Source organism: Balaenoptera musculus, chromosome 16, assembly GCF_009873245.2.
Source record: "Balaenoptera musculus isolate JJ_BM4_2016_0621 chromosome 16, mBalMus1.pri.v3, whole genome shotgun sequence".
In the NCBI taxonomy this organism is placed as follows: Eukaryota; Metazoa; Chordata; class Mammalia; order Artiodactyla; family Balaenopteridae; genus Balaenoptera; species Balaenoptera musculus.
Window position 1 is genome coordinate 35796040 of NC_045800.1, and position 13338 is coordinate 35809377.

The 13338-nt window shown below is 35.3% G+C and overlaps 1 protein-coding gene across 1 annotated transcript in view; it reads right to left on the bottom strand.

The window, feature by feature from the left end:
- Positions 1–1016: 1016 nt before the first annotated feature.
- PCGF5 (polycomb group ring finger 5) overlaps positions 1017–13338 on the bottom strand; it is a 116013-nt gene continuing 103691 nt past the window's right edge. Inside the window, 2 exon segments of the mRNA XM_036828244.1 lie at positions 1017–6792; positions 12991–13050. Coding sequence (XP_036684139.1) covers positions 6745–6792; positions 12991–13050 — 108 coding nt within the window. The 3' untranslated portion in view covers positions 1017–6744.

Sequence of the window (13338 nt, forward strand, 5' to 3'; positions counted from 1 at the left end):
ATTTGCTATTTCTTCCTTCTGGGCATGATTCTCCATTTGATGGTAATCCTGGCACCCCAAATCCCACAGCAGGGGTTTGGGTGTCAAGCAGGGCTCTACATGGCTTCCAGCAAATACTGTCAGCAATTCCTCGGCCACACAACAAGCAGAGGCTGGCTCTTAAACTCAGCTGGGGTGCGGACTCCTCCCTAACTTTCTAAACTGGTGAAAAGATCAGAGCTGAGCCTGTGTTGACAAAACGCTAAGAACTGGGTAAACTGGCTCTGTTCTCAAGTGGAGGCGTGGCAGAGACTGATTAGCAGGTCAGAGAACTGTTTCCTTTTTCCTTGGTTGTGTCCTCCAGCCTTCCCTGAGGCCTTCCCCTGTCTGGCCCTAACATGGGGTAAAAGTAAAATGGGCTACATTTTGAGCACTTTCCACACACAGTCCTCCCAAGTTCTCCCCACTCTGCAACAGCCTTGCGAAGGGTGATGCTAAAAGGTGAAGGGAGTTTTGCTCAGGAGGATGCTGCTTTCCTACCTCGCTGAACGCCTGGGGTCTCCAGCCACCTCCATGGTGTCACTAACCTAAGACAAAGCTGCAGGCACTGTAACAATGGGGCAGAGATATGAATCATCGCAACCTTCTGACTTGAATGTCTTCAGCCCAACTAGAATTCACAAGGGAAGTTATTAATGAAACAAAGCTGTTATCTAAGTAGCTGAAGAAAGCAGACTGTCTTTCAAATCACTTGGGCCTTTCTTTGGTACTCAATTACTTTCAGAAGATGATTTGGATTAGATTAATTTAACAAAAAAAGAAATTGTTCTAAAGTGTATGTGGACACACACCTCAAGTATTATTCGAGGGCCAGTCTGCCATCTTAAAAGTAAACAGTTCAGAAATCTTTAGAAAATGTTTATCGTCTCAAACATTCAACAAATATTCACAAAATTTGCTACAGTAATACTTAATGGAAACTTTTAAATGAAGGTTATGATCTGCAACTACTGATAATGAAGAATGACAGACAGCAATAAATTATGCAATCAAAATTTTAATAACAAAGATACTATTTTTAACATGGTCAAATATACTTGGCTAAGTCCAGATCTTAAAAAACAAAAGTGTCTAGCCCAACAGTACAACCATACAGCTTTGTACAGAACATTCCATAGATCAACAGAAAATACAGTTGAACACAAAAATAAAAAATATTTAAAGAGAATCTCTAAGCAGCATTTTATTTCTGCAAAACAGACAAATAGTACTGATTAAATATCTACAAGTGCTTTTCCTTTACAAAAATACATATATTCTTAATAGACTAAGTCATTAACAATGACCTGGTAATCTTTCACTTCAATTTGAATGATTTATAAGCTAAATCTTACAACCACAAAAAGGTTTTTATTTGTATTAAGATGTTACCACTTTTGACCAAAAAAAAAAAAAAAAAGCTTAAAATATTTTATATTTCAAAGGAAAATTAGCAACATAACTGTACAATATAGTCTATGATGGTTTTATTTAAAGTGAGGGCTACTCTATTGAAAACTGGTGCTTGCTGTTGTGTTGCCAGATGCAGGAACGCAGCAGAACACTGGTGCCCCCCCACAAGCTCTTGTCGACCACAGCTTCATAAGGACACTTGGGCCCCCATCCCCATTCAAAAAAATACAGCGAAAGAAAACCAACCCCAAACAACGTTAGGCTGATCCCATTCCATTTCTAATGTGCAGAGCTCCTGCTCTGCTGGACTGATGTGAAGTCCACGGATACATAATCTATTCACTATCTCTGCACTGCCCAGAAATATTTAATCTTCAGTTTGTACTAGATTAGTTTCTTATTCCGTGAAGCTCTGAAAGATGGAAGAAAACTGGACCCAGTATTTAGTATGTTTCACTTGATTCTAGATTTAAAGGTAATTAAAATTAAAAAGCATTTCTGAATAATGACTCAAGTTTTGAATCCTAGAGAAAGGGGCATAACAAGTAATTCAGACACATTCTAATGAGCATTTAAAATAATTTATTTTTGTTTAATTTTGTAACTTTCTGAAAAGGAAGTGCTCGAGCATTTTAATTCTATTTGAAAATATAGTAAGGATAGCAAATAAACACACTACTTGTGAAAACTACATTACATTAGGAAGAGAATCACTTTTAAATTATTTGGGAAAATGCCACTGTTTTAAGAAAAAACTATGAAAACCCTGTAAGTACATTTTAATGAACTTTCAATCTGAACTTTTTTCAACAAAATACTATTGAACTAGGTATATCAAGTAAATCCAGAACTAGTTGGTTATTTTGTGCTTTCAAAGGGTTTGAGTTTCTAGTATATTTAATATTTTTCAATTTTTATAAACCAGATTTGGCAGACATGTTATATTCCTTATTGTAGGGATAGGTATATATCTTAAAATAATAGCATTTCATGTTTTTATGTTTCTAACCCAGAAAATTAAAGTTACGGCAAACTCACTCATTTTTGTAATTCCCACAACCAATATCTATATCTCACTGGTATAAAGCATAGCCTGCTGGAAAACTCCTTATGGTAAACCAGAGTATGTAATGGAATGCATCCATCTTTATCCGATCCAATGCGGTTTACCAGGTGGCCTGTCAGGAAGACTTCATAGTGTGAGCTTTACTTGAGGTGGCCCACAGCATGGGCTCCCCAAAAGATCGGTGTGAGGACAGGGCTTAACCTGGTGTATATGCTCTTCATCTGGGGCTTATCTTGCCGAATTTGGCTGTATGGCTAGATTCTAAAAACAAAGTCATTGCTGAGAAACAAGACAAAGAGTTACTTAAAAAAAAAAAAAAAAACCACAGGCCTTTAGGAAAATTTTGCTTTTGAATACAGAAAAAGCATTTACTTATGTGAATCCAACAGAATGCACTATTTTCTATTACAAGTAAGCATGTCTGCACTTTTACCAAAGTCTGTCTTTAATAAAATTTCTCATATTACTATGAACCCAGGAACTAAATAAGCATAATTTTAGTCTGTATCGCCTCCATGGAATAAAAAGCTTCTCAAATTAGAATTTAAAATCTCAATTTCAATTTTCTTTTCAAAGTATGTATTTCTCCCACTTTTCATCCAGAGGGAGGCTTTTTGTTGTGTTAATCTCTTTTTCACCTTTGAGGATTTCCTAAGATCTGTCAGATGGCGCTGGAAAAACAAGAAACATAGCTGAAAGGAAGTATGTTCTGATTATTGCAAGAAAAACCTGCATTTGATTGATCTTACCATGAAAATTAAGTTTAAAGCCTTTCTTTGGTGATATTTTAGCAATTACTCAAGGTTATTGCCTAATTATATAAAAGTAACTTGCAGTCTAAAAATTTCCAACCTCCAAACAGTTAAACTGTCTCTCTAACATGGTTATTAACAGTAAAATGTCTTTGGTGATAACTATTTTCTTATGAAAATCTTTCAAAAAGAGATTATTCTAACTTACAAGAGCCTATTTAGATACAAAACCATTGATAAGAGACAGGGACAGAAAACTCAAAATTTATGCAGTAAATCTAAAACAGAAATGCACTTTAGCAATGAGGCACTTTCTCTTAAATAGTTCAATAAAGCTAAACAGTTCACAATATTATATAACATACTTTTTTCCCCTTAAAGAATCATTTTAAGTTACACATAGTTGAGCAAACTCATTACATTTATAAAATGTGGCATATTAATATGGGACAGATTTTTAATGCATAAAGAAAAATACTTTTCTAAAAGTAGTTAAAAGACATCACCCCAAGGTATCTGGACCCCAGACTGAATGACCTAATACCACCTCATCAGTGAATCTTTTAGCTTATTTGTTTTTATTCTTAAAAGTATTCTGTTAATCTGGAGAAAGGGCCATATTTGGATTTTTCTGTTAACTAATGTGATTACTTCCGTTAAAGTGATATCTATAAATAAAGCACAGGCCTTCTTTAGATCCAAGGTTCCTTGACCCTTGTACATCTATGATATCTAAAGCAGAGAAAACAGATTACGAAATCTTTTATGGAAGTAAAGTTCTTTCAGTTTGTTGCTTAAGAAACAAGAGATTAAAGAAAAACTTAATTTAGTTTTATTTTCCAATTTTGCGTTCAGATGATTATTCCTATAGGCTATTTGTATAAGGAGTTTATCTTACTAGCACCCCAAGTTTGTAAAACTAACCACCTGTGTATTTTTGCCTGTAAATTTTTCTATACCTCGTTTCTTACAAATTCCATAACCTGACTCGGGATAATTAACTAGGGATTAGTGTATTACTAGACATGAAAGTAGTCCCATACTTAGAAAACCATAGTTGAATATATATGAAGAAGTCTGTGGTTCTAATAGTAATACCACATTACTCAGGACCATCATAAAACGTGTACCTTTCCCCATATAACTGATGCCCTTCTTTATGCAAGGTTTTCACATGTTTTGGCACATATTCCATTGCATTTCAATAAAAGTGTTAATATATTAACATTAAATAAAGAAATTTTATATAAAAGTATTCTCAATTCCACAATTGCTTCCTATATATTTCCTTGGAAAATAGTGACATTACATAAGATGAGGCAACAAGCCAAATTTAATGAGATCACGTATATAAAACTCATTTAAGGCTGCAAGTTTTGTCTGGGGACCCAAAAACATCCAGGTCTCATTTGTGGTTTTTGAAATGCACTCTCTATTTTGAGTTAATTAAAATCAGCTTCCATAAGTAATCACTGACCTAGATGTGACAAGTTTACAAGAAATCTAAAAATTTCTTTAGGATGTCAAGGAACTGCATTTGACAGTGTAGCAAAATAATTTCTGTAGCTGGGGAGTAAATTCAGTTTCTGGTTTAGGGTAATGGTCTGTGCCAACCATTTTTAAAGAGTTAACAAAAATCTGCCTTTTAAATTCTCTTTGTGAGCCCCTCCAAGCACAAACACAGTCTAACAAAGTGAAGTTTTAAAAGTATTGCCATAACCTTTTTCACAAAAGTCAGGCCAAAAACAACAGAAAACTTTAGACTTTTTGACTTAAAGATATAAGGAAAAGATAATTATGACGTTTCAGCCTTTTATATTGTGAAATGCATCAAGATTTAGCTGTATTTTGTATGTGTTTCTTGGTCGTACACTGTTTTATTTCTAAGAAGCATTTTGAGATTCAGAAGGCATTACCTTGTGATACATTTTACCGGAAAATGTAGCACATCTACTATGTAGACAGTATAAAAACTATGTGTGTAACACACAGATTGTGCTCATGTCAGATTTCTAGAACAAATATTTTTTCCTAACTTTCAAGATTATTTCCTAAGTATTTCAGAGGTTAACTTTGAAACTGAGGAAATAGGCCTAAGTTTCAAAGCAGTTACTAAAACTTAATTTCCAAAGAAGTTTATGAAAAATAATGTAAATGTTAAGAGGTTTAAAATGAAGTTCTTCATATAATTTAAGGTGACAAGACTTTTTTTGACTTGCAGACTCATCTCAAAACGAATGGAAGACTTAAAAAAAATGCAAACTCAAGGACATTATCATAGCTCTGACCTTAAAGAACTTATGTATAAAACAATAATCCCATTTCCCCCTGATTACTACATGATCTAAAATGAAATATCCTCAAACCATTAATTCTGGTTAGCATATTTATCTATTACACTGCATTTTTTCTATTTTATGCATATGGTTTGGAAATGTGACAGGTTACTAACAGTTTTAATCTACAATTGCTTTGAGATTTTTGAAATCCATAAAATAGCTAATGTCACCTGCTCTAAAAATCCTAATACTTAAATCATCATAACCTTCTGCATGCCACAATGACACACACCTAAGGCCAACTGAAAAAGGGAAACAATGTACTTCATTAGATAAGAGCCACAGTATAACAATGCACACATAAAGGGGGCTACGTGACGGCGATGACATTTCATGAAGCAGCACCCGCTCGTCATAAGGCATTATGAAAGATTAACCTCACTTACACATTAATTTTGTTAGAAGTAAATGTGATCAGCTGCCAACATTTCAAATGGTTGTGAATCTCACTTCAGCTCTCCAAGAAGTCACATACGTTTTCTGGAGGGTGAACAGGCCCTCCCTGTGCGACTGGTAGACTACACAGACAGATGACTCAAAATGCCTACAATTATAATGTGCTCTAATGTAAAGAACAATTGGAATTCTTCCCCAAAGGACCTGCACACTCAAGAGTGACCTATTTTGCACACAAAAAGCTTACTGAGAACAGGACAGTGGCTCAAGGACCACTTTTCTAAATATATTTCCCATACAAAATAATTTCAAGATATAATAATTATTAGTTCCTTGTACAGTACTCTATTTTTAAACAAGAATTAATCAAATAGTAAGCATGTGAAAACTGCAACACCACAAAGATTGAGCCACATTACTAGTGTAACCAAACATGAGGGCCGTCTTGGAACAGGCAAGCAAACTATTCAGAAGGCTGGATCGAGGCTGCACACCTAACTGACGTCAACCATGACTTGCACTGTACACCGTGAGACAGCACAGATACCTTATGCAGACGGTTCAGTAGCAGAATGGCACTTGGTTTGCTCTTAATAGAAACAACAAAAATGCAACTGACAATCTAGAGACAGACAATGGCCTTATTCGCATGCTGCAAGTCTGGTTGTGCCCCCCCAGTCCACACGCCGTTCACTGTGCAGTCTGTCGATGAGTAAACACGTAGTGCAGGATTCGTTCAGTGGGATCTAGGCCCCGTGGTCTAACCAAAATCAATCCTTGGTCGATACTGCAATACCATGGGGTATGACTATAAAATAAAAGCAGATGATGAATAAGACTGTTGATATAAAAACAATATAGATTATACATAAAAGACTTCAAGAATGTGCAGTTATAGCTTACAGTATTTCCTGGTACTGGTGATGATGACAATTAAGGTTGTAATTAAGACTATATTTTTAAATGGCTACTATTTTCTAGAATCAGTCAAGTTTTCCATAACTGGCAACAAAGGTCAAGCTGGAAGGCCTGCAGATGTCATACTGCTTGCATATGTGAATAGTACTAATGTTAATACTTAGGGCGAGGCAGGGCCTGTGGTGGATGGAAAGCTCTCACCTGCAGTCAGTCACCTGTGGGGCTGAACAAGACAAGCCCGCAGGCCGGACTCCGTCAGGGCTGCTGTTTGTGAGAGCCCATTGAGTCACGAATTAACAAAGACCTCCTGCTATGAATCTAGGAAAACTGGGATGGTGTTTACAAATCACACATCTTAACTTTGACACTTCTTTTTAGGATTTAAAACTTAACTGTCATTTTAAAAATGTTGAAAAACAAGTAACTGTTAGACGAAACTGCCTCCTTTCAATAGTTGATACTACTGAATATTTGGACTTGACTATTATGTAACTGAATGGTTCAGACTGTCCTTCGGTTTTGCTCTACGTAGGGAAGGTATCATACATCAACATACAGCACTAGAGAGGAAACAGCTTCCTGTGGTAAAAGCCACACTGCTACTTCGTCTTTTTTACCCTCTGTTTTGTCATATCACATAGAACTCAAACATCAAAGTCAGAAAGGGTCTGAAGAACCAATGGTTTTCCTTTTCTTAAAGGTGCAGATTCCCCTTTTTAAAATGAAATTTCCAGGAGCTACTTTTATGAAAACAAGAAAGGGCTGAGATGGCTGCTGACTTGTTTCCCCCCTTGTCTCTGCGTAGGTGAATGCAAAAATCCTGTCTTTCTTTCCTATAGACAAAAGTGGTAGACTGAGATTCCAGAACCCTGAAAATGACTGTTTCTGTAGGTATCATCGCTATGCTACATCCTGGGAAGTCTCTCTCACCATTCAGCTCAGGGTTGGACTGGAGGGTAGGAATAAAAATTCCTAGATCTTGCTGTTCCCAGCTGAAGAAGTAAGGTGATGCCTTACAGTTTTCTAAGGACTGGAGTAAAAGTCACAGTCTCTCAGGGTTTCCATGGTCTAAATCTATTGTGGTTAAATTTTGCTTCCTTGTTTTTATTTAAACTTTATTCTGTTCCCTCTGAATCAGAATATCTGTGAGTGGGACACAGAAATCTGTATTTTACAAAACTCCGTGGGTTTTCTGAAGTTCAGGCAGAGTTGGAGACTGCTACCTAGACATCGTATTAACCTAACTTGACTACTTCCCATCCTGCCTGACCCAACCCAGAGCTTGCCTCTCATTATAATAATCTTTCTAGCTTTGCTTTCCATTCCTGTTGAATCTGCATACTTTCTGCAAATAATTAAGTCACTTGTTCAAAAATCCATTCATCATGCATAGAAGAATCCATCACCAATTCTACTAGGATGTAGGAAGAGAGGGAAGGAAAATGGCTTGGTTGTCAGTGGTTGGGATTTTCTCAGTTTTTGGCTGAAAATGGTTTTGTCTTCTCCTCCAAGTAACCATTTGTATGTGTGTGTGTCCTATGACAACGTGAAGTTTAAGAATTATTGGTGTTACAAAACTGGAAATGGTTAAGGTAAACCTTAAGTCCTATTTGTGTTTCAGCTTGCCTTCTGCAGTAAAATGGCACTGCACGCACTGCAATGCAACGTGGCCTATCGCTCCTCTTAGTGTCACGGGACTGCGCTGAGGGGAGACTGCCAGTCCTCGGTCTCGTCATTTACTAAAAGAATCCATACTTCCAAAGTATATATATTTCACATGTGATAATTTTAGAAAACGATAAAAATTGACTGGTTGATGTACTCTTTTTCTTAAAAAATAAATTATTTACCATAAAAGTAACTTGGTTTTAGATTTAGAAAATATAGAAAACCACCAAGAAAAAAAGGAGAATCATTTAAATCCCACACCCAAAGATAACCACCAGAGTCATTATAATGTACATCCATCTAGTCTTTTTGTCTACATTATTTTTCTTTTTAAAACTGGAATCACGCTACACATATTGTTTGGGAAATAATTTTGTCCATAAAAGAATTTTGTCCATTAAAAAAATTTCGTAAACTTATTTCTACAGTATTTAATATGGTAATACGTGATCATTTTTAAAGGCTACATATGATACCTTTATAGAAATGTACAATAAATTATCAACAAATCTTTTCCTGTATATTTTAATTTCTTTTTTTTTGCTATTATAAATTTATTTTGACCCAATGATCTATTCCCCACTCCCCACCCTATCTCCCCTGCACCCTTAGGATTGGTTCCTAGAAGTAGAACTGCTGATTCAGACAGCATAAGCATTTTAAAAGGCTTTTTGGTAAATGCTATCACACTGGACTTTAAGAAAGTTGTCCTATTTTTACATTTCTGGAAGAAATATGAGTGCTCATTCTTCAGTAGCCTCATCAATAATGAGTACTGTTCCTTTCCTCTCTCTTAATTTGGCAATTTAATAAGCATAAAATAGTATTTTATTTCTTCTTCCATTTTGACTTCTAAATAAGTTAACCATCTTTATATGTTTACTAGCCAGTTGTGTTTCCTTCTTTTGTGATTTGTCTTATCATGTCTTTTGTTCATTTTTCTATGGAAAGGTGAACCCTGTCCTACAGATTTGTATGGATTCTTTACATATTAGGGCAGCAAATCTTTCTGTCATATATTGCAAATATTCCTTATTTATGGTATTTTTGCCATGTACTTTTCAGTATTAGTAGTCAACTTGGTTTGTTTTCTTTCCTTTTACAAGTACAATGAGAAAGGCCATCCTCACTCTGAGGTTAGTTAGCTATGTTTTCTTACTGATCTTTGATGGTATCATTTTTAATGTGTACCATCTTAGCCATGAAAAACACCTATAATGGGAGGTATGGATTGAATCCCCCCCACCCCATCACCACCACCAAAAGTCTCAGTACAATTAACTGAAAACAAACCCTACTAGATCACATCCCACCCCAACATATGTGCTCCAAGTTCCCCGATGCCCCGGTCAACTGCTGTCTCTGCTCCAGGCCCTTGGCCACCTTGCAGCCCTCAAACCACCAGACACGACCACATCTCTGGATCTTTGCACTGCGTGCCCTAGGCCTAGAGGGCCCTACCCCAGATAGACACACAGCTATTTCTCTCACTTCTTTTTGACCAAAAATCCCCAACTCAAAGAGGTCTTCTCTTGGCTATCTTATCTAAAATATTCTATTTATCTACTTTAATTTTTCTTCTAACACTATAAATTTTACTCATTTATCTTTCATCTGTTATCATTAGAGTATAGGTTCCATGAAGGAAATGAATTTTTTTTTACTTCTGTGTTCCCAGGGCCTAGAAGATTGCCCAGTGCATAATTAAGGGCTTAATAGATATTTGTTAATCTTTTTACCCTCCACTAATTTGAAATACTCTTGACAGATTCATGTTCCTGAGCTATTCTTTTTATTCATGTGTCTATGTTTAAGATAGTACCGGATTTTAATTACTTTGGCTTTAAAATACATTTCAGTAGGTGGCCATGCATGTGCCCCGTGATTACTCATTTAAAAATGGGACTGACCAGAGGCACCAAGTTATATTTCCTGCTGAACTTCAGAATGACTGACTTTGTCAAGTTAAACAAGAATCTGGTAAAAATGTGTTTGAAACTGTATTAAACTTCATAATTTAATTATGGGAAGAACTGACATCACTATAATATTTAATGTACTAAATTTCCTGTGTGCAAAGTGGGATTGTGGTTACATATGAGAAGGTCTTTGATCTTAGGAAACATATGCTGAAGTATTTAGAGGTCGACTGTCATGATACGTGCAATTTAATTTCAAGCAGCTCTGTAAAGAAACAATAGATATATTTATAAACAGATGAACAAGATAAGGAGAAGAGGAAGAGGGAGAAAGGGGGGCAAAAAATGTAGCAAAATGTTAATTGGTAAATCTAAGTAAAAGTAAATGATACTCCTTTGTATTACATCAACTTTGTTGTTGTTTTGAAAATTTTCAAAATAAGAAGCTTGCAGGAAAAATTAGGACTTAACATCAAATTTTATCAAATGCCTTTTCAGCATCTACTAGTAGTTATCTGACTTAGTGTTTTTAGGATATAATATATATATAATTTCCCTCTCCCCAGCATGAAGCCATTCTTGCATTTCTGATAAAAATACTACTTAGTCTTGGTTTATTATTCTTCTAGCATATTATTTTAGTATATTTAGTATGTTATTTACCATCTTTGTTTTTATGTTCAAAATAAGATTTGATACTCGTTTTCTAATTGCAGGTTCTCTGTCAGTTTCTGCTTTCACGATTATGTTACTTTTGTAAAATGAATTTGGAAAAATTCCACCTTTTTCAATGACTTAAACCAATTTAGAACGAGAATGATCTATTCCTTGAAAATATGAGAGAACGTGACCATTAAAAGTAGTTTTATATTTAGGTATCTGTAATTTAATTTTTTTTACGTCTTCCATAATTTAGTGATTTACATTTTCTTCTTGGGTGAATGTTGGTCCACTATTATTTTCCTAGAAAACTGTCTATTTCATGAAATTTTCACAAAATTAAAACATGTAATAGTATAAAGCTACACATATAATACTTTCTTATAATAGTGATAATTTTTTCCTTGAAATTTTCTAGGTGATTTTTGGCTAAAGATGTTCTGACAGGACTATACTCTATAATGAAGTGTTGAAGTAAGAAAAGGAAGCGTGTGTGGATTTTTGAAAATTTGGTCTTATTCTAGTTCTCTAAAACTTTAGATCAGAGTTTAAGAATATCTTTATTTCTCAGGAAATAAATAGACATCAGTGCCAAGAGTAAAAGCAAAAAGCCATGTATGTATGAGTTATAACTAAAGGCAGGAGCAGCACTACAATTCATCCCCAAATCAGCCGTGAAGCTAAAGTCAGCTGAAACATCTACGCATCTCTCACCAGCTCAGTTAAATTATTTACTCACCCCTCACCCTCAACTGCATAATATGAGGAGAAGGATGAGTTTTTTTTCTCCAAATGATTTTCTGTTGGCCTTTATAGTTGCTAAATGTGCTTATTCCATTACTAAAAACAACAGGACTTAAAAAGTGTGTATTAAGAAACACAGATTTTAATGACAGTGTGCGGATTTCCACAATCACAGCACTGACAATGAGACTGAGGGAAATTCTAGATAAAATGCTAATTTAACATTTTTGATTTGAAGTGGTTCTTCTAATACTTAACATATATTTATTTGTCCCAACCCTAAAATTGCAACATCAGAGGTAAGTTTGCTAGTAAAGTTTGTTATATAATTACAATTCTCCTTTCTTGGCTCCAAGGAAATAATTATGAAGACTACTTTAATTTCTGGGATAAAAGAACAATGGAGATTTTTAAGAAATGCCATGGTTAATCCATGGATTAAGGTTGATCGTGGATCATCTCTATACTCAACAGTAATCCTTACTATTCTACACTTAGTCTCTTCTGTTTTCCAAATTTTTAAAATGTACTTATATTAGATAAACTTTTCTCAGAGGTATGTTCCCGTTTTCTCAGTGCATTACTAAATCAGTTCACTATCATTTCTGCGCTAGAAGAGGTAACTCAAGTACAGTCCTTAGGACAGGGCCTAGTAAGCAAGCTCACAACTGCATTTAGCTGTTGCTGTTATTTAGCTTCACCTAATCTGGCATTTTATCTTTCACTTGTGGGTGAATGATTAATTAAAAAAACACACACACAAAGAAGTGTTAAGTATAGAGCAGAGATCCAATACGGAGCAGAGATTTCTCATGGGCTGAAACCGGTAATTATTAAAAAATTCCTGAGGCATAAATAATGGCCTTAACATTTATAACTTCATTTTTAGTTTGGCAAAATAAAATAGATAATTCAAGAGAACTAAAATAATGGGAAACTTTGGGGATATAAGTTGAAAAGACGAAGTTTTGTAGCTCAAGTAAGTCTTAGTTTTGCAGAGTTACATGTCTTAGGAACTTGAGTTTGGGGTGAAAGCAGTCACCTTTGTGGCAGGCAGGCATCATAGGGTCATATGTACAGTCGTGAGTGCCTCTTACCTGATACAAAGGGCCATCCTGAGGGCAGACTTGCGAAGCTGAGCAGTTCAGACACCGAAACTGCGGAGGAGATGAACTCATCAGATAAGAGGCATCCACAACTGGATACATATTTAAAATATTTTAACGTCAAACATGAGTCAACAAGATTAAGTAAACACTTTCCAAAATATGGTAGTTGTTTTTGGAAAAAGTCTTTAATAACTTAGTGACTGGTAAATTTTAGCTTGAAATTATTTTAGTCTCTAGATATGAGTTTTGTTAATATTCTGCAAATATTTACCAAAACGGTGACCTATCCTTTCCATCTCCTCTTCAAATACTAAATTCCTGAGAAAACCCTCGCCT